The sequence below is a fragment of the Gymnoscopelus braueri genome (assembly GCF_963280865.1).
Source record: "Gymnoscopelus braueri genome assembly, chromosome: 13".
Taxonomy (NCBI): domain Eukaryota; kingdom Metazoa; phylum Chordata; class Actinopteri; order Myctophiformes; family Myctophidae; genus Gymnoscopelus; species Gymnoscopelus braueri.
Genome location: NC_137615.1, coordinates 10,874,744 through 10,896,107, shown reverse-complemented (window position 1 = coordinate 10,896,107; position 21,364 = coordinate 10,874,744). Strand labels below are relative to the sequence as shown.

General features: G+C 42.9%; 2 protein-coding genes across 5 annotated transcripts in view; both read left to right on the top strand.

The window, feature by feature from the left end:
* The window catches only part of med15 (mediator complex subunit 15), a 29,177-nt gene extending 27,630 nt beyond the window's left edge, over positions 1-1,547 (top strand). For all 4 annotated transcript variants that reach the window (XM_080446755.1, XM_080446757.1, XM_080446756.1 and 1 more), the window contains one exon: positions 485-1,547. In XM_080446755.1, coding sequence (XP_080302881.1) covers positions 485-621 — 137 coding nt within the window. In that variant the 3' untranslated portion in view covers positions 622-1,547. The remainder of the gene's footprint in view (positions 1-484) is intronic.
* A 762-nt stretch (positions 1,548-2,309) lies between these two features.
* Positions 2,310-19,606, top strand: casc3 (casc3 exon junction complex subunit). The gene is made up of 12 exons (XM_080446753.1): positions 2,310-2,536; positions 5,971-5,998; positions 6,264-6,319; positions 8,067-8,288; positions 9,066-9,214; positions 10,316-10,492; positions 10,804-11,885; positions 13,455-13,628; positions 15,253-15,381; positions 15,616-15,782; positions 16,540-16,759; positions 17,901-19,606. Exons 1-11 carry the CDS (start codon positions 2,318-2,320, stop codon positions 16,699-16,701), a joined length of 2,565 nt encoding a protein of 854 aa, XP_080302879.1. The 5' UTR covers positions 2,310-2,317; the 3' UTR covers positions 16,702-16,759; positions 17,901-19,606.
* Positions 19,607-21,364: the final 1,758 nt, after the last annotated feature.

Sequence of the window (21,364 nt, the reverse complement as noted above, 5' to 3'; positions counted from 1 at the left end):
ATGATAGATTCATCGAAAACACCCGTCCTTGTGAGGGAGCTGTTTTTTTTTTTTTTCAATTCGGTTTTTCATTTATTATTTAATTAAAATCCCCCAAAAAATCTATAAAGAATAATGAAAAAAGTAATTGAAAAAACACAGCCCCCTCACATGTTAGAAGGACCATATCAGTCACCAGAACAAAGGACAGGTGTCTAAGATGATTCTATCATGGTTAAAATGGAGTTTGAAGTTACAATGTGTTTGTATAGGAAGGGGGCGTGTCTGATAAAATGAGTATCAAATATCTAAATGCTGAATCCAGCAACTTAAAAACAGTCAACATGTTTGAAAGAGAAATATCCCTTTAATATGCACTCCTATATATCATACTGTATATTACTTTAGTGACACTACCAAAAGATGACCGCATTTTATACCAAGAGGTTTAAATAAAGTCGTGTCTGTAAATGTTGATGGTCTTATGTGAACTTCTTCCTGCCAGGTGCCAACAGCTTCCTGCAGACCGTTCACAAGAACATGACGTCCAAGCTGCTCCAGCTCCCAGACAAACATTCGGTTACTGAACTGCTCAACACCTGGGCTCAGAGTGTCCGACAGGCCTGCCTCTCTGCAGCGTAGACGCATGACTACCGCTAAACTGATGCTGAAAACTACCGCTAAACTACCACACGCCTGGTAAAAAAAAAGCCCAACCAAGACTGACAGTGACATTCTGTGGGAATACAAATACCCCCAAACAAATAGAAGTTTTTGTTACTTTCGAAAATCCAATACGTAGTGTCCTCCCTGGTGAAATGTAAATCATGGCTCAGTTCAGCATGTTGCTTTGATTTAAAAAAAGAAGAGAAATCAATGCTTTCACAGGGGTGCGTCATCTCTGCGGGCCTGGACATCAAAGTGCTGCTGGACACAATACATGAACTAAACCTTTATTTCTGTGTACATACAGATACCCAGTATGCAATCTGGAATAAACCATTATTACAAATATGCCTTTATCATCTCTCTGCTTAGGGAAACCCACCTCTATTAAGGTGGGACTCCAGTTCTAAAATTATGGCAAGTTCCAGCTTTGGAACTTAAACATGCATCGCCAGCCCCACAACAACAAGGTCTCAAAGTAGGTGATAGATCAACAATCAAATGTGAATAATATGCACTCTATGAATTTTTATTATGCCCATAGAATGTTGAGTCAACAACAACACTACACATACAAAAAAAACTGTTGAAAGGTTACATTCAGTAGACTTTTACCTTCGCAAAACATGCACACATTTCATTAATGCTTCATTCAAATGTTTATTGAAAAGACGTGAGGTAAGGATGGGATGGAATGGAAATCTAGTTTGATATGTAATTTTTATTTTCTACCACAAGGGAGTGCTGTCGCACTGTAATGTGAAATGAAAGGATTGACGTGGGTTTGTTGTATGTACCGAGGAAGGGAAATGTTTGTACTCTGCTGTTCAGAGCGTTGAAATGTGTATAGAAATCTGTCTTTTTTTAAATACTTTGAATAAATATTATTCTGTTCATCTGCACCATCCATGGTTACATTTATTTAACAGCATGAACACTAAATGAAACTATAATATACCACATTTGTTTTATAAACTGCATATGAATGCTAACCGTTTTAAATTGTTCAGAATATGTGGGCAATAGACAGGTCTAACACTGCACTGTCCCTTTCTCTGTCAATATTATTCTAGTGCTCCTAATTACATGTTTTATTTTTAATCTGAGTGCTTTTATTTTCATGTGAATTATTTATATTGGATTATTATATATGGCGGCATTTGTGAAGTTGATACATTGTAACAACATTGTAACATTGTAACAACAATACAGAAACGACTCCATAATTAATGAATTGACTCAAAATATAAAGAAACAGTTAAATAAAGGTATAGTTAACAGAAATAAAAATAACTGCTAGACAAGCCTTTTATTACAACACAAAATGTACATTATACAATACACATGAGCCCTGCCCTATGGCAAACCTATCTAATTCAAATTGGTATTAAAGTATTTATTTAATCTACATATTTTCTTATCTGATCCCTTATCTAACATCTATTCGGTAAGAATGTTGTATACATATATTCATGGACATACATATTAATTTAGTTTCTACTTTCTATTACATTATTTGACATGACAATTAAATCAAATCATTTCATGTTCAATAATCAAGGATGTTCTCGCGCGCGACGCGCGCAGCCGGAAAGTGCGTCACAAGAAATTCACCCACAATTCCTCGCCGCGGTTCCGCTTCCAACATTCCGACTCTCTGTAAGATAAGAAGATGGCGGACCGGCGGCGACGAAGGAGGCGCGCGTCCCAGGACAGCGAGGAGGACGACGAGTCCGGTTCGGAGAGCGGGAGGTCGGGCTCGCCGGCGTCCAACAGCAAGCAGCCCAAGGCCCGGGAGAGTGAGACCGAGCCGGCGGAGGTCGCGGTGACGACGACGACCCGGCCGCTGCCGCCGCCGCCGCCGGCGAAGACCGACGCGGAGTCCGAGTGTGTGAGTGTTTGTCCCGGATGCTAGTTGCTAGCTGTTAGCGAATACCTAAAACGCTCGCCCCGAAACACAGTCGCCCCCGGGGCAAATTCGGTGGTATTCACCTGGCAGCATTCTTAACTATGCTTAAACCGAACCTTATTCCTAATCGTAACCACAGGAAAACTGTGCCAAAACCCTAACCTTATTCCTAAACTTAACCTCAGTAAAACTATGCCTAAATAGAACCGTAGTTTTAAACATTATCCTCGGTAAACAAATGAAAGAATAAAATGACCGGCCGTCCGCGAAAATAATGGGGGCGAGCGTGTTTTGGGGCGAGTCTTCTGGTTAGCATGCTAGCTGCTAGCCAACACCGCTGAAACGCTCGCGCACAGTCGCACTAAACAAGATCCGGGCGGCTTTTTCTGTGGATAATTCTAGAAAGAAGCGCCGTTATTATTATTATTCTGGAAAGTTCCCGTTTAGTTGTTAAACGGGCTCAACAAGGAGGGGTTACGGAAGTGTTTGGAAGATGCATAACGATGTTGTAGTTACGTTTTATGTTATCTAGGCCAGTGGATCTCAGGGACTGTGGGTTCCTGTAGGGGGATATTGATTGACCCTTACAAGTATGTAACTCCCTCTGACGGTATACTACAAATGGAACCACATGGGTCCATTTGGTTCCATTTGTATACTGTCACTCAAGAGTTAAGGGTGTTGTTGGTCCTTGAAATGTAAAAGTTTGAGAACCAACTGATCTAGGCCACGCTGTGTCTACATCCCCATCATGTGAGAGAGAGAGAGAGAGAGAGTCCGCCACGTTTGTCATAAATCACACGGACGGTTAGATCAACAGCTACACCAACAACCAACCGACAACAAACACACACCGTCCGGTAGTACGACGGTGCCCAGAGAACTGAAACGTACTGTGTGATGATATTGTTTACTTGAAACGCTGCATGCACTGCAGGGATCTAAGCCTTGGATCAAGACTGGTCATCGGACAGTCGTTTATCAAGGCTAGCATGGATCTATTGCCATGGATAAAGACTATCGTGCATGTAAATTGATAGCCTGACATTTGCATGATACGAAAGTAAAAGTCGGACTCGATAAAAGTACATCCATGATGATAGTCTTGCTCCAAGGCTAATAGCATGGATCTGGACCTGCCTGTAAATAAACCTGCACGTCTCACCGCTTGCAAGGGACATAAAACACTAATGTTAGTTGATTTATTGTTTTTGTATTGAAACGTTTTTCCTCTTTAGCCGTTGCAACATCGTTTTTGCATGATCTGTGTTGTTGGTATACCGGTAGCTACGTGCACGTTAAGCTGTGGACACAGTTATTCCTTAATTAACATGCACAAACACCCACAACTTGAACGTGATACAAGGTGGTTTCCGTCGATGACGGGTTTGTATTAATGTCTGTTTAGAGGACTGCTGTAGTTTGTTATAGTTAAATAAATGAAAAAGAAAACAACTGGTATGATTTTGTGCGCAGTGCTGCTGATGGCCGCACCCTTTACCGACGGTTACGAAAGTATTCAGTTTTCGACTGAAAAAAAAAAAGCAGTGGCATGTTTTTATGAACCTCGAGTTTATTAGTGGTGTTTAGGTCTTGGAGAAGCTGATGGACTGTCACGCAATATTAACCCAACTGCTAACAGGGCTTGAATAATAGTGTAGTTGCTTAGCAACTGTGGATTCTTGAACATTCTCCCTAGCCCAGGAGGAATTGGGAAAACTGTTTTATTTATGGTGATTTCAGTAACCCAGTTCTTTTTTTTTGGGAGACAATGCTTTGGCGACTGTATTGTTTGTTGTGTACTTAAAACAGTCTCATTACATCACCACACTGCTATCTTGAAAACCAGACAATGGCTGTTGTGTAAGCAGACATGAGCCAATGTCTACAGTCTGTTTGTTGCTGCAATGTTCTACAATACAGTCAGGGGGTCTTCAACACTTTTCAACCCAAGGACCCTTTAGCTGAGAGAGAGATGAAGCAGGGACCCCCCCCCCCCCCCACTACATATTGTATACAATTCTGTTGCATCATAGATGGCATCATAGATGGCTTCATAGACTTTTTTTGACAGCACTATCATCAATGTTGGATTCATGTTAATGTGTATTTTCAGACATGTAACCACTTAAACCGTCAACACTTGGTAAACTTGACCGTTGGCTCTGTACTTGGTCTGCTCTTTTTCCCTCTACACCAAACCTCTTTGCCAAAAAATAGCCGATCTACATGCTAACCCTAACCCTATTTTCTGCAATCCCCCCCACAGAATGGGGATTCTAGGGTTTAAGTGGCCTCACAAAGATTTGGCCTGCCCCCTGTAGTAACTCTTGAGGACCCCCGGTAGGCGTCCCGCACCCCCTGTTGAAGACCCCTTTTCTACAGACAGACATGACTTTTCATCAGCTTGTGACTTCACCATTCACCCACCTTGAATCATCATGAGTTTGTGGAAGGCATCCGTTGATCTGTGTGTTATGTGGTTGTAAACTGAAGATTAGTCACAATGAAGTTCATTATCTATATATTAAGGTCGTCTATGGTTGCACGTTTGTAGGAAGTTTTGTGTTACATGAGGGCATGCATTTGACCCTCTGCATTTGTTGCATGCCTTGGGGCGTAACACAATCACCCACATGTCTGGTCTGGTGTGAATAATTTGTATGTACAATATGTATGTAATATGTGTATTACTGTTCTTTCAGTTGTGATGCTTTTGCCTGGTTAGAGTGAATGGGATTAGTCCGCCATCGTGTCTCGGTTGTGCTCCCTGACACCGTGTGTAGAGCGGAGTATCGGTGAATTATTTTAAATAGTTATTTCACCTTTCCAGATATGTGGAGGTGCAGAACAAGCATGCCAGATTGAAGACCATAATTTCTGGTTGATTTGCTGATGGAAAATGAAAGCAGTCAAGCAGCAGCCACTGGTGTTGTCTTCAATGCAAGCAGCATCTACTAACTAACTATTAATTTAATGTACTTAAAGTGTATTCGCCATGCAACTGCGTTAATTTTAAATATGACAACATATTGGCAGATACTCTGTATTAATTGACTCAAAGAACTAGTAGCAGCTATTTCTCAAAACTAAGCTATAGATGGTGTGTGCCTAAAGTTTAGGCCCTAAACTATTGACTGTGAGGTTTTTTCATGCTCTAACGTTCATCTCACGTGATATCGACATATAAAGTTTATAAACGTGCCCACGAAATACCAGGAAGATCGACCTGGAAACTTAAGCTCCCAGACAGATGCTCTGATCCTCCTGAGCCCAAGGAGTGAACAAATCAATCATACGTTTATGTATCATAATAGTTTAAAACATGGAGCTAAAGCACATGTTTCTGTGATGAGAATAGTAGCTCCCTGATCAGGGGTGAGGTACTAATGCCTGCTTGTTTTTCCCCTCTGCAGGAGAGTGAAGATGGAGGAGTTGGAGAAGGTAAGCTTCATATCAACATTAAAAAAACAGCTGCACCAAAAGACTTGCTTATTACTTTAAATGGCGACTTTACTTGCTAGTATTTCCCTCAACATAAAATCGCCAAAAATAAGGCTAAGAAATTGTGACGTCACCCTGAAACATGATAGACTGTCTTAGAAAATGCTTAAAAAATTTAGTAAGTAAAGTAAGTTGATTAATGATGATTAGAGCTGGCTGACCAGAGAACCTTCACTACAGTGATGAATGTCTTGTGTCTTTGCAGCCGTTCTGTCTGATTATGACAGTGCTGACCCTGAAGAGAACGCTTCACATTCAGAGGTAATCTTTTATTGTTTGTCCATTCGTCTGTCTGTTTGCTGACACTCTGCCTCCCACCTTCTGTCTGTTCCTTCTCCTTCCCATCAATACTTGTCTCTGGACTGTCTGTCTTTCATATCTCACCTACAGGTCACATCAATAGACTATACTATAATATTCATTAGTCAAACCGATATTTGAACATTAAGCAAAATGTTTGAATGTGGAAATGAATACAGTATTTGTTTAACATAAAGTAAACATCTGCCCCAGCGAGTTCTCACGTGGCACTAGACCCCCTGTCACCTTGCGCGGCAGCTGGCCTCGCGAGATCACAGAGTGCCATCCGCATAAACACTTCCAAGTTTGTTATGCCCCTCCCCTGCTGTCCGCTGAATGCACGCAGCACGGGAGTCACAACAACACTGGTGTGATTTTATTCAAATTGATCTATGTAGATGCAGCTGAACCGGCGTGGTAGTGATGGCAGACGAGTTCACACCTAGATTTGACTGAAGGAGTGCTCTGAAAACCCGGGTTTGGAATTGTCCCTCAGTGTAAAGCTGTCACCACCATGAGGTGACTGTCCATGGCTACGTCCCACTCCAGACAATGGAGTGCGAGAACTAGAAGGGTTAAATGCTTTCAACCTGCCGTCCCTGAAAATTACAAAATGTTCAAAAATAGTACACCTACAAGCTCATAACGCATCACGATACGACGTTTGAGCTTGTAGATTGGCTCGTTTGTATTTGCTGTATGGCAACGTACATAGGGTATAAGTGGTTAGACCCTGATAAAATCAGCTTCTGCCTTGTGAAAAGTGCCTCGTGCAACCACGCTTCTTTCTTTTTTTTTGTAATAACTTAAAAACAACTTAGTTTTTTAGATTGTATAGGGAGTCAAATAGCATATAGTATGTGGACTATGTGATATTTCATGTAGGCACTAGCCAGCCTTCATCATTGCAGTTCTCAGGTTTTGATAGTCAGACTAGAGGTGCTGATGGACCATACAGTAAATACAGTGGAGAGAGGAGCTCATCTTATTTTTTAACTACATAAACCTATAGTTAGGAAATGACTGGTGGTTGTTGCCACTGCAGCCTGTGTGCGCTTTGTTGTGTATTGTACGGTTCCTAAAATGTGATTCTTCCTGTTTAAAGAACTTCCGTTATATCCATTTATTTTCCCTCTTTGTGATGTTCTCTTCCTGTTAACCCATTCAAACCTGAACGCATCTGTATTTTTCTTTTTTTTCTTTGGGCTATTCAAAAATAGCAGAACCTCATAGCGTGGCAGCAGCTTGTGGATCTGCTTTTTTTTAAATCTTTTTTTAATTTTTTTAATCTTGGGTCTTTGAATTTATGGGATATTCTGGGGATTCTACAAATGTCTTCTAAATCCTAACAGTTTTTTTTTAAAAAGGTATGTTGCTATAATATCAGTGGTTCTCAAAAATTATTAATGTATTTGGCCGCGGACCCCATCTCAAAATATTTTGTCCCAGGGACCCCCAGAAGTTGTAACAATATTCGCTTAAAAAATATATATATATTCAAAGATTTGCACAAATCTTCACGATTTTTCAAAAATAGCAGATCTACAAGTTCATAGCACGGCACTCAGTGCCACGCTATGAGCTTGTAGATCTGCTATTTTTTTTAAAAAGGGTTACGCTGCAAGTATCATTCCATAGAGGGAACTCTGCCATTATAATATTTATTGGTGGTAGAAGCATTGATATTAACTCTGCACTCTTATCCCAGGGAGGAGAGGAGGAAGAGGAGGGGGAGCACTACAGCGACGAAGAGGCTCCAGCAGCAGCCAGTGAAGCACCCAAACCAGCAGCCGCTGAAGAGCCCACAGCGGAGGCAGAGGAGGCGGATGATCAGGGAGAGGTGGAGGAAGAGGAGGAGCCGGAGAAAGGGGGCGGCGGCAAGGAGGTGAAGGAAAACCTATCTGGAGAGAGACAGAGTGGAGATGGACAGGTAGGGATGGAGGTATGAATGAACGATGCAGGTATGAATGAATAAATGAACCATGGATGGAGGGTGAAGGGGTAAGATATGTAATGTTGGGCAGGTTCAGGTTGTGATGAAGTAAGGCCGTTATTGATCACCGTGGGGAAAGTCGGGTGTCGTAGTAGCGAAAGCAGCAAGTATGAAACACAGGATTGATCTAACGAGCGAACATAACCTACTGTATGTGTAATCTATCACCTGTGTGAATAAAATTATTTATATATGTATGTGTGTGTGTATATATATATATATATATATATATATATATATATATATATATATATATATATACACATATATATATATATACACATATATATATATATATATATATATGTGTATATATAATGACTAGTATTAAAATTATTTTGTCTTTCTTATGTCCAATGTAGTTGTATTCAAGTTCATTAAGTTAACATAAGTAAAACTAAATGCATTGAATTTTTTTTAAATATACATTTCAGGATTCCAATAAAAAAATAGCAAGGGTTAAAAAATGACAGAATGGCAAGTAAGGCATTAATCTACGAAAAAATATGGAGATAAGAGGTGTCTGACAGTGTAAGCAATGTGGCCCTCTGGAGTGAGTGTGGAAATATAGTGGCCCTCTCCATCATCAAAGTCGCCCACCCCTGGTTTAGGGATTGATCAGACGTAAGATGTCTCCCTGTCATCCAGGAGTCTACTGACTGAGTAAGACGTAAAAAATAAAAGTCTTCTTTTCTCTGCCTCCCTCTCAACCAGGAGTCTACAGATGACCCGGAGAACAAGTCGGGAGGGAAGGTGGGCCTGAAGTTGGATGACGACGAGGACCGGAAGAATCCAGCCTACATCCCCAGGAAGGGTCTGTTCTTTGAACATGATGTCAGAGGTCACGCCCAGGAGGAGGAGAGGTAGGATGGAGTCACGCTCTAAATGTTTTTGCTCGACTAGAGAATGGGGACAGTCTCCCTGCTTCCCTTGATGGAGACAATTGGAGAAAAAAAGCATTGCAGTGACATCCTTCATATCGTTTCTGTCGAGCTTGTAGATCTGCTACTTTTGCTATCTTTGAATTTGTATCCTGAAGGGTAACGGTTTTGGACAGAGACGATATTAGGGTGGTGACAAAATTAGTTAACAAAGCAGCCAGTGGGAGCGTCGGTTTGTTTGTTGGCCGATCTTGCCACTGTTTGCCACTGTTCTAGCAGCCATCTATCTTGCATTTAGAATTCCCCTGGGGCCCCAAGAGTTAAAAACTTTTAATCCCTACCCGAGTGGATCAAATTTGCATTTGAGGTAGTTCAAAATCCCATATCAGCATTGGGATCACTTTGATATCTTATCTGTGATCTATCTCAGCTAACATTACATCAATAAGAAATATAAGAAAGGATCTTTAACACCCAAAATCCAAATTTGATCCACTCGTATAAGGATTAAAAGTTTTTAACTCTTGGGCCTGGACGAAGACATCGTAAGCAGAGATCTCTGATCTTCTGGCAATGGAGGGCTACATTGGAGCCAGACCGATTGATCATTAATTGACCTTTTTGACAACATTGGTATCTGCAATGATGCAGCCTCTTTCGTCCCTATTTTGGACATGTTAAAATATTTTCAGCAATGTTAAAATATAGCCGATCAACATCTCACTGTGAGCTTTTAGATCTGCTATGTTTCCGTTTTCCATTTTAGAAAAATAAAACTTTAGTCAAATAATGTTTTTCAAATCGATAAGAATCTTTTCTTTTTTTTGTTGTACACGCTTAAGCTTATTTAAAAATGTGCTACTTACTACTTCTCAGCACACTTGTATTAGAACCTTGTTACATACTTTATCCTTATGTTTTGTTTAGTTTTGTTTCTTTTATATATGTTGGTCATTGTTGGCAGTCTGGCGGAGCTTGCCACACTGTACGTCCTCGTATGAACATTTGACGAATGAAACTTGTTGACTCTCTTCCATTCTCTCTCTCTGCCTCTTTCTCTCTGCCTTTCATTCGCTCAATCAGACCTAAAGGTCGTAACAGGAAGTTGTGGAAGGACGAGGGTCGCTGGGAACACGACCGGTTCAGAGAGGAGGAACAGGCTCCTAAGAGCCGGGACGAGCTGATCTCCATATATGGATATGACATCCGCAACAACGGAGGAGGGCCAGGAGACCGAGCCTACAGGCAGCGCAGGCCCAGGTGAACATTACTGAACGTTACCGCAGTGCTTCTCAAGCTGGGGTTCTAGGGGGTCCCCAGCAAAATGATTGATAGTTGGGAACCAAATGGACCCTTACGGACTCTTACAACTCTTGACGGTGTACAAATAGACCCATAATTTGGTTCCATTTGAGAGTTATGGGAGTCTGTTGTTGAGAGTTAATTGTCACACGATTAATGATTTTAATTGAGTTTTTGACAGATATGACGAATAACTTGAATATAGAAAGTCCAGAGACTATACATACTTATTGCCTTGTGAGTGACCGTTACCGTGTCTCTGTCCTCAGAAACGGTACGTCTCCCAGCAGAGACAAGCGTTGGCGGGACGGAGGAGAGCGACCCGTGCGCTCCTGGCACAGTGGAGGAGGAGGAGGCTCAACTCGAGGAGGCCCCACCCCGCCTCCCTCTCTGCACCCTTCTTCCTCTTCTGTCTCTCCCTCCTCCTCCTCCTCTCAGCGGGCCCACAACAACAACTCCCTCAACAGACCGCCTCCCTCCCACCACGCCCCCCCACCGCCACGCAGACCCCCTCCGCACCAGAACCACCACCAGGGCCACCTCTCCTCCTCCCGGGAGCAGCTCCACCAGTACAGGAACAACGACTCCTCCAACGCTCCCCATCACCACCACCAACAACATCCAATCAGAGAGAGGCAGGGCCCCAAGACCCAGCCGGAGCCCGCCCACCACCACGGCCACCGGCAAGGTTTCTCGTCGGCCGACGGAGAAAGAGGCGGCGTCAACCGAGGTGGGCGGGGAGGCGGGAGGGGCGGTCCCTCCGTCGTTGTGGAGGAGATTGTCGGCAACCGAGGTGACGCCGAGGAGCAGGAGGAGGCGCTGGGCGTGACCACGTCGTCGACGTCGGCGGCGTCGCAGCCGGGCGGGTACCAGTCCACGTCGTCGCCGCGGCGGCATCACCACGAACGAGGAAGCGGCGGCGGTGGCGAGCGATCAGGCGTGGCCTCCTCACCCGACCCCGCCCCTCAGACGACGACGTCGTCGTCGTCGTCATCGGCGACGGCGAACAACCGGGAGACGTCTCCTCCCGCCGAGCGGCCCGTGGAGAGGAAGTCGTACTCTCTGGCCAGGAGGACTCGATCGCGACCCGCCGACATGGGCAGCAAACAGACGTCCGTGGACGAGACGACGACGACGACGACGCTCGGAAACGTACCCGCGTCCTCGCCGTCCTCGTCCTCCGGCGGGGTGACGGCGGCGGCGGCGGCGGCGGCCGGGGGGAAGGGCTGGACGGCGGTGGACGGGGGAGGCGGGGGTCTGACCGGGATGGACCAGGAGATGGCCCGCTTGAGTCTGGCTGGACAGACCTGGACTCAGAGTCCCCCGTCCTACCTGAGATCAGAGTTGAGGGGTGAGAGAAACGTCATTTGTTAGGACTGCAAATTCTATCGTCGCTGTCAGGCATAAACCTCTTATCTCCATAGTCTAACTTTTTGTGTTTTTTCGTAAATTAACGCCCTGCTTACTTGATCCATACTACTGCGTCGCACAAAGGCATCAAAAGTAGCAGATCCTTTTAAGCTCGAAACGCTGTGCAAAGCGACACGTTTTGAGCTTGTAGATCTGCTTCTTTTGCTACTTCCTGAAAAGTAACGGTTTTGGACGTGGTTTCCACCCGACAGACGATATTCTTGGCAATTTTTCTATTGAAGAATCTATTTTTTGATTAGCCGAATTCGAGAAGCGTGTTAATTTATATATATTTTTACAAATCGATTGACCACTTAAGCATTGTTTTTCACTTTGTTGTGCAAGAATAGTGAAAATAGCATAGCCGATCTACAAGCCCCACTTAGGATGAATGGTACAGTAGAAATTTTTCATAACTCCACCCCTGAGCCGCCACAGCTTAAAAGGTGCGCGGATAGGCCTTAGGTTAGATCACATATTTTAATAGCTTTTTTTTTTTTTTTTTTTTTTTAGATCTGACGTTCATAGTGACAGAACACTGTCCCCAAAAAAAAAAAAAAAAAGAAAAAACGAGATAGACGAGATTGAAATCTCGAGATTTCAATCTCGTCTAGCGAGACTTCTGTTTTTTTTTTTTTTTTTTTTTGGGTTGCATAGTGTTCTGTCACTATGAACGTCAGATCTCACCAAAAAAATATATTAAAAAAGCTATTAAAATATGTGATCTAACCTAAGGCCTATCCGCGCACCTTTTAAGCTGTGGCGGCTCAGGGGTGGAGTTATGAAATTTTTCTACTGTACCATTCATCCTAAGATATCATAACGTCATAGAAAAGGTAAGAAAACTTTAGTCCAAAATTCTCCTTTAAGGGGAAAAAAAGAGAAAAAAAAGACTTACTTAGTTGTACTGGTACCATGAAGTGGAAAAGCACCATTTATGTATGTTACTCTCCATTTCTCTGTCTTTGTCAGTCTGTTGGTCTCTCTTTTTGCCTCTATTACTGCCTAATGGATGTCAGTCGGGCACCGAAAACAGTTGATGTACAAGCTCACAATGCGCCGCAGACTTGACGCATTGTGAGCTTGTATATCGGATACATTTTCAGCACGACATCACGGTGCAACAAAGTATAAATCAGGCTTTGTCTCTTTTTTTGGGCCGTTAGTCATCTGTTTGTCCGTCTCTTTCGGTCAATGCCTTTAATATCTATATTTGTCTGTCTCAGCCCACTTCGCCAATGATTCGCCATACAACTACTTGCAACCATTGTCCCTTAAAGCAGTTGCAAGGAGTTGCATTGGTGCGGTTGACCCTGAAACTGTTTAGTTGCAAGGAGTTGTGACTAGTTAGTAGTTGCATTGGTGCGGTTTGGCCTTTGTTTTTGTTAGTCTCTCCCTCTCGTGCTCGCAGTCTTGCTTGATGTCTGTCTTTATTGGTTGTATTTCTGTCTGTGAGTGTTGGTCTCCTCTCTCTCTCTCTCTAACCTCCTTTCTCTCCTCTCTCCTCCAGGACTCCCTCCTAACCCCCCCATACACATGACCAGTCCTCAGTTCCCCGCCATGGAGGAGTTGGGTGTGGGATCCAACAGAGCCAAGCGGTACTCCTCCCAGCGCCAGAGACCTGTACCTGACCCTGCTCCACCCCTCCACCTAGGGGTGATGGAGGGACACTACTATGAACCTAGTAAGAACCACCGCTGACTGTACTACTAATGTAGTATTAAGGTAGAACTAATATACTGCTACTTGAGGCCTTTTCATAGCAAGTCTGGTACAAATGTGTTGTATGAAAAAATATATATATATATTGTAACTTTAACTCCATCAAACCGTTAACGCCGTTCTGACGCCGTCTTGGCCGAACCGTCAAGAAAAGGGTCTGTATGTCTGCCTGCCCCGTTAAAAGTGACATGTCACAAAACGGAACCAGTCTGCGCAACAAGGAGGTCTGGTGATGTGTGACAGGGAAAATGGGATCTGTTACAAAAGGCTGGTCACGTGTTAGCGGTGCAGCTCTCCCTGAGTTTAGCTGCATTCTTGCCCTGTTTTTTTCTGGTCTGTTGAAGCTCTAGGAAACTCCTCAGGCCTGTGTTCGCTGGTAAAGCAAACGTCAAAATCCTTCCCAGCTTGGCACGCTGGTAAAATGAACGAATATCTGCCACGTAGTCACGGTCGGGCGGGGTCACACACATCCAGTATATCGCTGTTGTCGGGCAGAAACCTCTTTATCTCTGTTTAAACTTTTTGTGTTTTGTTTTTTTGTAAAATAACGCTCTACTTGATCATACTACAGCGTCAAACAAAACTATAAAAAAAAGCAGTTCCGCAAGCTTCCCGACGCGTTCCAAGCTTGGCGATCTTGTCGATCTGCTTTTGAATCCTGAAAAGTAACAATTTTGGACATATGAGGTTTCCACCCGACAGAGATGATATCATGGTTTCGTCCACCCAACTGGAAGTAGCCGTGTAGGATGATACCTTTTCATTTAGATGCCACGTTAAGATGCAAGAAAGCAAAAGAGGGAAGGCAAACGAGAGCTGCACCTGGGTCAGTATGTCAGTGCAAGCAGCCAGTATGTCAGTGCAGAGAACGGCTGTGGAAATGGACACAGCTGAGGACGGCCATCCCTTGCCAGAGTGAGAGTACAGACATCCCAGATGGCAATCACATGAAAATCTTATATATAGTGTTAAGGAGAAAAGAAACAAAATATAATATACTGTCAGGTGGTCTCGCGAAGCCAGACGAATCAGAAATCTCTGCCGACCGATACACCTGGGGAAATCTAAATTCGACGAATGGTAACCATTGGTAACAAGCAGGAGAGGAAGGACATGCTGCACATCCCCAAACCCTAAGCTAGACAGGTGCTGAGCGAAGGCCAGTACACAGTAGAAAAATATACGCTTGCACACTGTAGGGCTCCAATGTCTTCATCAGACTCAACCATTGCTACCCCCACTGCTTTGAAAAAACAATTCTGACCCCCATCCCATATGAAGGATTTGCATTGGTTCTTCTTAGATTTCCGAATTGTTTGCACCCAGTTTTAGCCCATTTGTTGAATGTAGCCAGAAGTATCCATCCGTAGGGAAAGATCTCTTGATCGTCTGGCTATGCAAGAGCCAAGAGCAAGTGGTTCTTGACAGCGCAGAATTTAATGTGACCCGTTATGAAATGTCCTTAATACCAATACCTGATGGTGATGGTGGGACGGTATTTATTTAACCCTGCAGGTTGTTGCTGGTAATAACGGGAGTAGAGAGAAATACTGGTTGTTTTATTGTGACTTCTCCTTTTTTTTTAGTGTCGTACCAGGGACCAATCTACACCCATGGGGAGAGCCCAGCACCCATGCCACCCCAGGGCATGCCACCCCAGGGCATGCCACCCCAAGGCATGCTGGTCCAGCCCGAGATGCACATCCCCCACCCCGGTTAGTGAAGCTGTGTGTGTGTGTGTGTGTGTGCCAGACATTTGATGTTTGTTAGATTGATATTTATTGGAGGCATTTAAGGCAGCATTTGAATCTGCTCTCAGGTCATTGTTGTCTGCACTTTGACCATTTCCTCAATAGAATGGTCCCTAAAATGGTACTCGAATGAGGTATTAAATGAATGTAATTCCTATCGTTTGAAAGCTCTCTCTCTCTCCCTCTTTTCCCGTCTAGCTCTCCATCCCCACCAATCGGGCGGTCCGATGGGTAACCCCGCCCTCTATGGTGCCCCGCCTGTTTCCCTGTCGCCGGCGCAACCCCAGCAGCTGTTGGCTCCGCCTTTCTACCCGCCTCCAGGGGTCATGACCTTCCCCTATCCAACCATGTACCCTAATCCACAGGTAGACCACAAAGCACCACACACGCTTAACATAATCATGTTTCACCTCTGTTTTCTGGACTGGTTGGTAGGCGTCAGAGCTCTGGTAGAGCAACTACACGAGCGTCAACACATGGTGACTGTATTGTACCTATAAGCAAGAACGCATTCGGGCAGTCTGCCTTCTCAGTAAAGGGGGTAAACCTTTGGAACTCTTTGCTTACGGTTCTAAAACTAGAGACGGATGGTAATGTGTTTAACAGAGGACTCAAATTATGGTTGAAATCAAATCAACTGTGCTCACATGTATTGTTACTGATTGGTTATCTGAATGTGATTGTCTTTTCTTTTGTTTAGTTAATGTATTGGGTCTGATATTGATTTTGATTTTAATTATTAGTACGTGTGTGTGTGTGTGTGTGTGTGTGTGTGTGTGTATATATATATATTTGTATTTATTTATATTTGTATTTATTTATTTTTGTACCTGATTGGGTTTTAGATTGGTCTTACTGTATTTTAGAAAAGCTTCCTGTGGACAGGTGTTGAAAATTAGCACTCGTGCTATATACACCGTAAACAATGCATCTGGTTCCGTCCAATGTAATTGTGATGTCCATATCAAATAAATAAACATAAACAGTAGTCACCACAGTTCTGTTAATAGGACCTTTGCTCACAACACGTCTGCAGCAGATATGCCCAAAATAAGGGGCGCCATGTTGAAAGTGGCAATGAATTTCTGAATTTGGGACAAACCTTTTTTTTCCCCGTTCCAGTTGCAGGCCCAATTCCAGGCCCAGTCTCAGGTGTACGGTGGGATAACGTACTATGACACAGTCCAGCAGCAAGCCCAGCCCAAACCCTCGCCCCCCCGACGCTCCTCTCAACCCGTCTCGGTCAAGCCCCCTCCTCCAGAGGTCCCCTTCGCCTCCGAGTGACCCCACGACCCCCCTGCAACCCCACAGTCTCTACCACACCCACCCAAAGGCCACACAGGTGAGTTTACACCGCAGCTTGACTTGAGTGTTCAAAAATGTTAGCATACTAACACAATGGTTCCTCAACCTGTGGGTCGGGTCCCCACATGATTGTTGGGGGTCCCCAGATGATTTGCTTAATGTGCAACATTGTTTTCTCATTAAACGGTAAACAAACCAAAATACAGTATAAGTGTATACAGGTTGTCTGTACATTTCTGAAGTGTCAATTTAAGGACTGTTAAGACCTTTATAATACCTCTAAAAAGAAAAGAATAGAATAATAATGATAAGGTCAGATATCACCTAAGAAATAGGCATAAAAGAATAGACGATCTACACGCTAACAACGCCTTGCATTGCGAGTTGTGGGCTATTTTCACCATTTATCTGTGAAACTGAGTCAAACTACATGTAATGCCTCAACTCCTACAATTCCTTGTCAGGGTGGGGGGACCCCAGTTCCAATACGATATTTTTTTTGGGTGGTCACGGCCCATAAAGTTTGGGGACCCTTGTTCTAATGGATCTAATAGTTGGAGTTAGTCGTTATTATTTAATCTCAAGCTCTTGTTTATACTTTTCATTGGTTAGATATTTATAAAGTGGTCAAACTAGCAATAGAATATGTATATAATAATAAGGGTTATTAATAAAAAAAGATGATAAAAGTTTAGAAGCATCTTCCATGAACATGGAAGTGGTCTCAGTAATGTCATAAAAGCAACGTTTAAAGCCTCAACCCGTGATTTCTTCAACCAGGGGGGTCCCCAGTGAAATTAGTTAACATCGCGTCACAATCATTTTTAACCGCTTAGCTTTGGCTATTCAAAAATAGCAGATATACAAGCTCATAGCGCGACACTCGGTGCCGCGCTATGAGCTTGTATATCTGCTGTTTTTGAAAAACCTTGAAAAAGTGTGCATATCTTAAAATATTTATATATTTTTTAAAGCGAAAATTAACTGATATCTTTGCTTCTGGGGGTCCCTGGCACAAAACATTTTCAAATGGTGGTCCGCGGCCAAATGTATAACAATTTAGGGGGTCCTTGGCATGAAAAAGGTTGAAAACCACTGGTTTAGAATGATGATACCTAAACATCATTACATCATTCCATGCAAGTAAAGCTTTTTTTTTCTTCTGTCTCTCTCTCTAGGTGTGGGGTTGGGGGGTTGGAGAGGAGCAGGTGTCCGTAGCAACCAACATCAGTATGTGATGGATGGATGGATGGATGGAGGGATGACGGGGGTGTAGGGAGGGGGGGGTCGATACTTCACTGGTGCTTCACTTCTCGTTCTATTTCTCTTCATGTTCTCCTGTGTCGGCCCCGATAGCAGCCAGTAGTTGAGGTTTGACTGCTGTGGACTGAAGCCCAATGCTCTTTCTCCGTCGTGCCATGGTGTTGCGCGCACAACGAACGGTTGAGAATAAATAGCAGGACCTCCCAAGCTCACAACGTGGCGTAGATGCGACGTGTTGTGAGCTTCCTAGGTTAGGCTATTCCCGGTGGGGGGGGCGCAACATCATCGTGAGACGAAGCATGAAATTGGGCTTTAAACGTCCGCCGTGCAAAAGAGGCTTTGAAGGTGGAACTAGTGTCAGAGTCACAGTCTGAGCTCAAGCATATCGCCGTTCATTTAGTTGTCAACGTGAAGTTGATTCTTCATTTTTGCTTTTATTACTCAACAAAAATTTTTTTTTTTTTTTCCCAATATTTTCTGAATGGAAGAAGGATCTACCTTGAAGACATTTTGAAGCAATATAGTCGGTAACCGTTTAAAGGAGCTCGTGCTGTATACTGTACGCCCGTTACAGTGGCGGTTCCGTTTTTGCATTGGGTTGGCTCGTTTTGTACAAGGTTCTTTTTCTCCACTCGTCGTGACTTCAGGTGACGAGTACAAGTTGAGTAATTAAGAGTAATTTAGACAACCAAATACATAAGTGAATAAATAGAATAAAATGGCAAGTAATTAAGCGTCAGTCGTTGGCTGATGACGGGTGTTCATATTTTTATATTTTATTATCCCTCTCCATCACTTCCTTCACTGGCTTTGACTTTTTCGTTTAGTCAGTGTGTCATTTAGTGAAACTGGCCCTCTTCATCTTTTGGGGGGGGGGGGGGGGAATGCTTTTTATAAATGGTTTAGTTTTCCGAGCCGTTTTCCCACCAGAAGAATGTTCCCAAAGGTTAGGACCCCCACCCAAATGCCGTGGGGCCCCTCAGCAGTGTTGAACCGACCTTGTCGGAGTGTTTAAGATGATGCAGCGCTGTATGGGTTTTTAAGGGAAAAAGGGTACAAATCCTAATCATTTTTCCACCAGTCTTTTCCGTAACACCCACCACAATCCTAGGAAGCATAGGTGTTTAATTAAAAGTAGTGTGCTTGCACCTTTTTTTTTCCAGTTGTAGTTGAATATATCTTTGTTTTTTTTATATGAAGACATTAAATGTTGCATTTGCTTGATGTCAGAAATTTCAGCTTTCAGCCTTTTCTAAATGCTGCCGCTGTTTTGCATCCTCTTGTTTAATTAATACGGGGACTACAAACGGTGACACGGTTGTAACCAGAGGTGCTGCTGTGTGGAGAGGAGATGGATAAATGTTGCTGTACATAGATGTCTAAATGTGTATATAGATGCTTGAAAAGAGGATGACAGAGCAAAAAAAAAGAAGAATATTGTAAAACTACTACTAGCTCTACAAAGCCAGCTAGCTAACTCTTTACGGTCACCTTAAATAAAAATGTGTCGGCAGGGACCTCCAGTGTTTAGTTTTGAATAGTCTATTAATGGACTTATGAATCACTGAATATTATTAAACATTGAATGAGATACAAAGAAGCTCTCTGGCTTTTGAAATGATTGGTATTTTTTAGTTTTAATTGTTTTGATTTGCTTGTTTCTTTCGCGCATATATACTGTATACAGTATGTGTGTGTTAATCCCGGAATGTCTCTTTAGGTTTTTTTTTTAATTGGGAGGAGTGTTGAAGTGGCCTCTGCTGATCAACTGTAGTTTTTACCTATTTTTTACCTTACTTAACCACTTAAAGCCATGTACTTCGTCGTACAACAAAAGTGATTATCGCAGATCTACGTGTTCATTACGAATCGCGACGCAACGTGTTGCGAGCCAGTAGATATATAGACATTTTTTTTGGGGGCCCAAAGTAGTGATGCCAGGGTTGGCGTGGTTAACAAACCTTCATAAGGCATTTCTTTCTGTCATCTTCAACTCTTTGAGATTTCCTCCAGACCCCCCCACCCCCACACACACACCCAAGTCAAGTTCCCTACTAGTGGTAGGGTTTCCAGGTTGTAATCGAAGATGATAAAGGCACCAAATTGTCAGTTGTCTCTGTAGAAGCACACACAGCATTAATTCCTAGGAAAGATGTATTCCTGATTTTTATTTTATTTCATACCAACCCTGACCCCCCTCAACACATAAATCCAGGACAAGCTACAGTGAAAAGCGAGAGCCACTGACCGTACTGTACTGCATGCTCGGCTCACACCATGTGTTTGATGCGAAGAAGAAAAAGCGTCTATTCTTAGTCGAGCATAATAATTATGCAATAGTTCTATGGGATTCGTTCAGTTTCTTTGTGGCCGCCTCATCGTTTCAAACATTCATGTTGTGTTAAACATGTTCACTCATCCAGAGTATATATAGATATACACAGTATACTTGTTTCCATGTTTAATCTCTGTTTGAATCTGTGTGGTTCCATGGATCGGAGATTCTGGCTTCTCTTCTCTTTGCCTTATCAACTTGGTGGCATTTTAATCGGAGCCAGGGCTGGGTTCACTTCACGTCTCATCAAAACGGTTCAACAACAAGGAGAGGGAGATGGTTTATACGTTTTTGTTATTGAAAAGTGACTTCATATTGAATGTTGGTCATTATTTGAATTTTGATTAAATACTTGAACAACCTAATGTTTTTGCCAATCAGGTTGGATAGGAATGCCTTTATATGTCAAATGTCTGTGCACGTTTAAAGAGAATAGAGCATAGTATATATTTGTAACGTACAACCATGTTGTCCCTCATTTTTTCAGAGGTTAGCTTCTGAAACGATAATTAATTAACTGACCACTCACTGTCCGTATCTGGATGTCAGTATTCCAATTTTTATTAGGGGATTTTAGTTGTTTTTTCCAGTGTCGCTCAGAGTTTGAACTTCAGATGAACCACCCAGTTACTGTTGAGGATGATCTGAAGCTGGCCCTGGTTTCTGCTGACCACATATCTGACCCCATCTTACTGTATTCGTGGTGACTGCAGTGCTCCTTACGTTGGTTAGTTTCATGGGTGTGTTCAGTGTTATGACACAATGTTTTCTTTTTGTTTTTTCCTTTTTTGTTGTTTTTTTTTTGTCCAGACAGAGGAACAATAAAGAACATAAGTAAAATAAATGTTGCACTGTGCTCAATTTCTTTTCTAGGCCAGACAGTGGTTCCCCAACTAGGGGAGCTCCTCAAATTAGTCGCTTAATTTGCAATATTCTCAACAGTAAAAATAAGGTTAACAGTATCGGTGTGTACAGGGTATCTGTACATTTCTAAAGTTACAATTGAATGTCTTAAGACCTTTTTTAATACCAAATTGTAAATAT

Coding starts and splice junctions, on each gene's coding strand:
- casc3 (XM_080446753.1), top strand. CDS start 2,318: ATGGCGGACCGGCGGCGACGAAGGAGGCGCGCGTCCCAGGACAGCGAG. Junction 10,493..10,803: donor TACAGGCAGCGCAGGCCCAG/GTGAACATTACT, acceptor CTCTGTCCTCAG/AAACGGTACGTCTCCCAGCA. Junction 15,783..16,539: donor CCATGTACCCTAATCCACAG/GTAGACCACAAA, acceptor TCCCCGTTCCAG/TTGCAGGCCCAATTCCAGGC.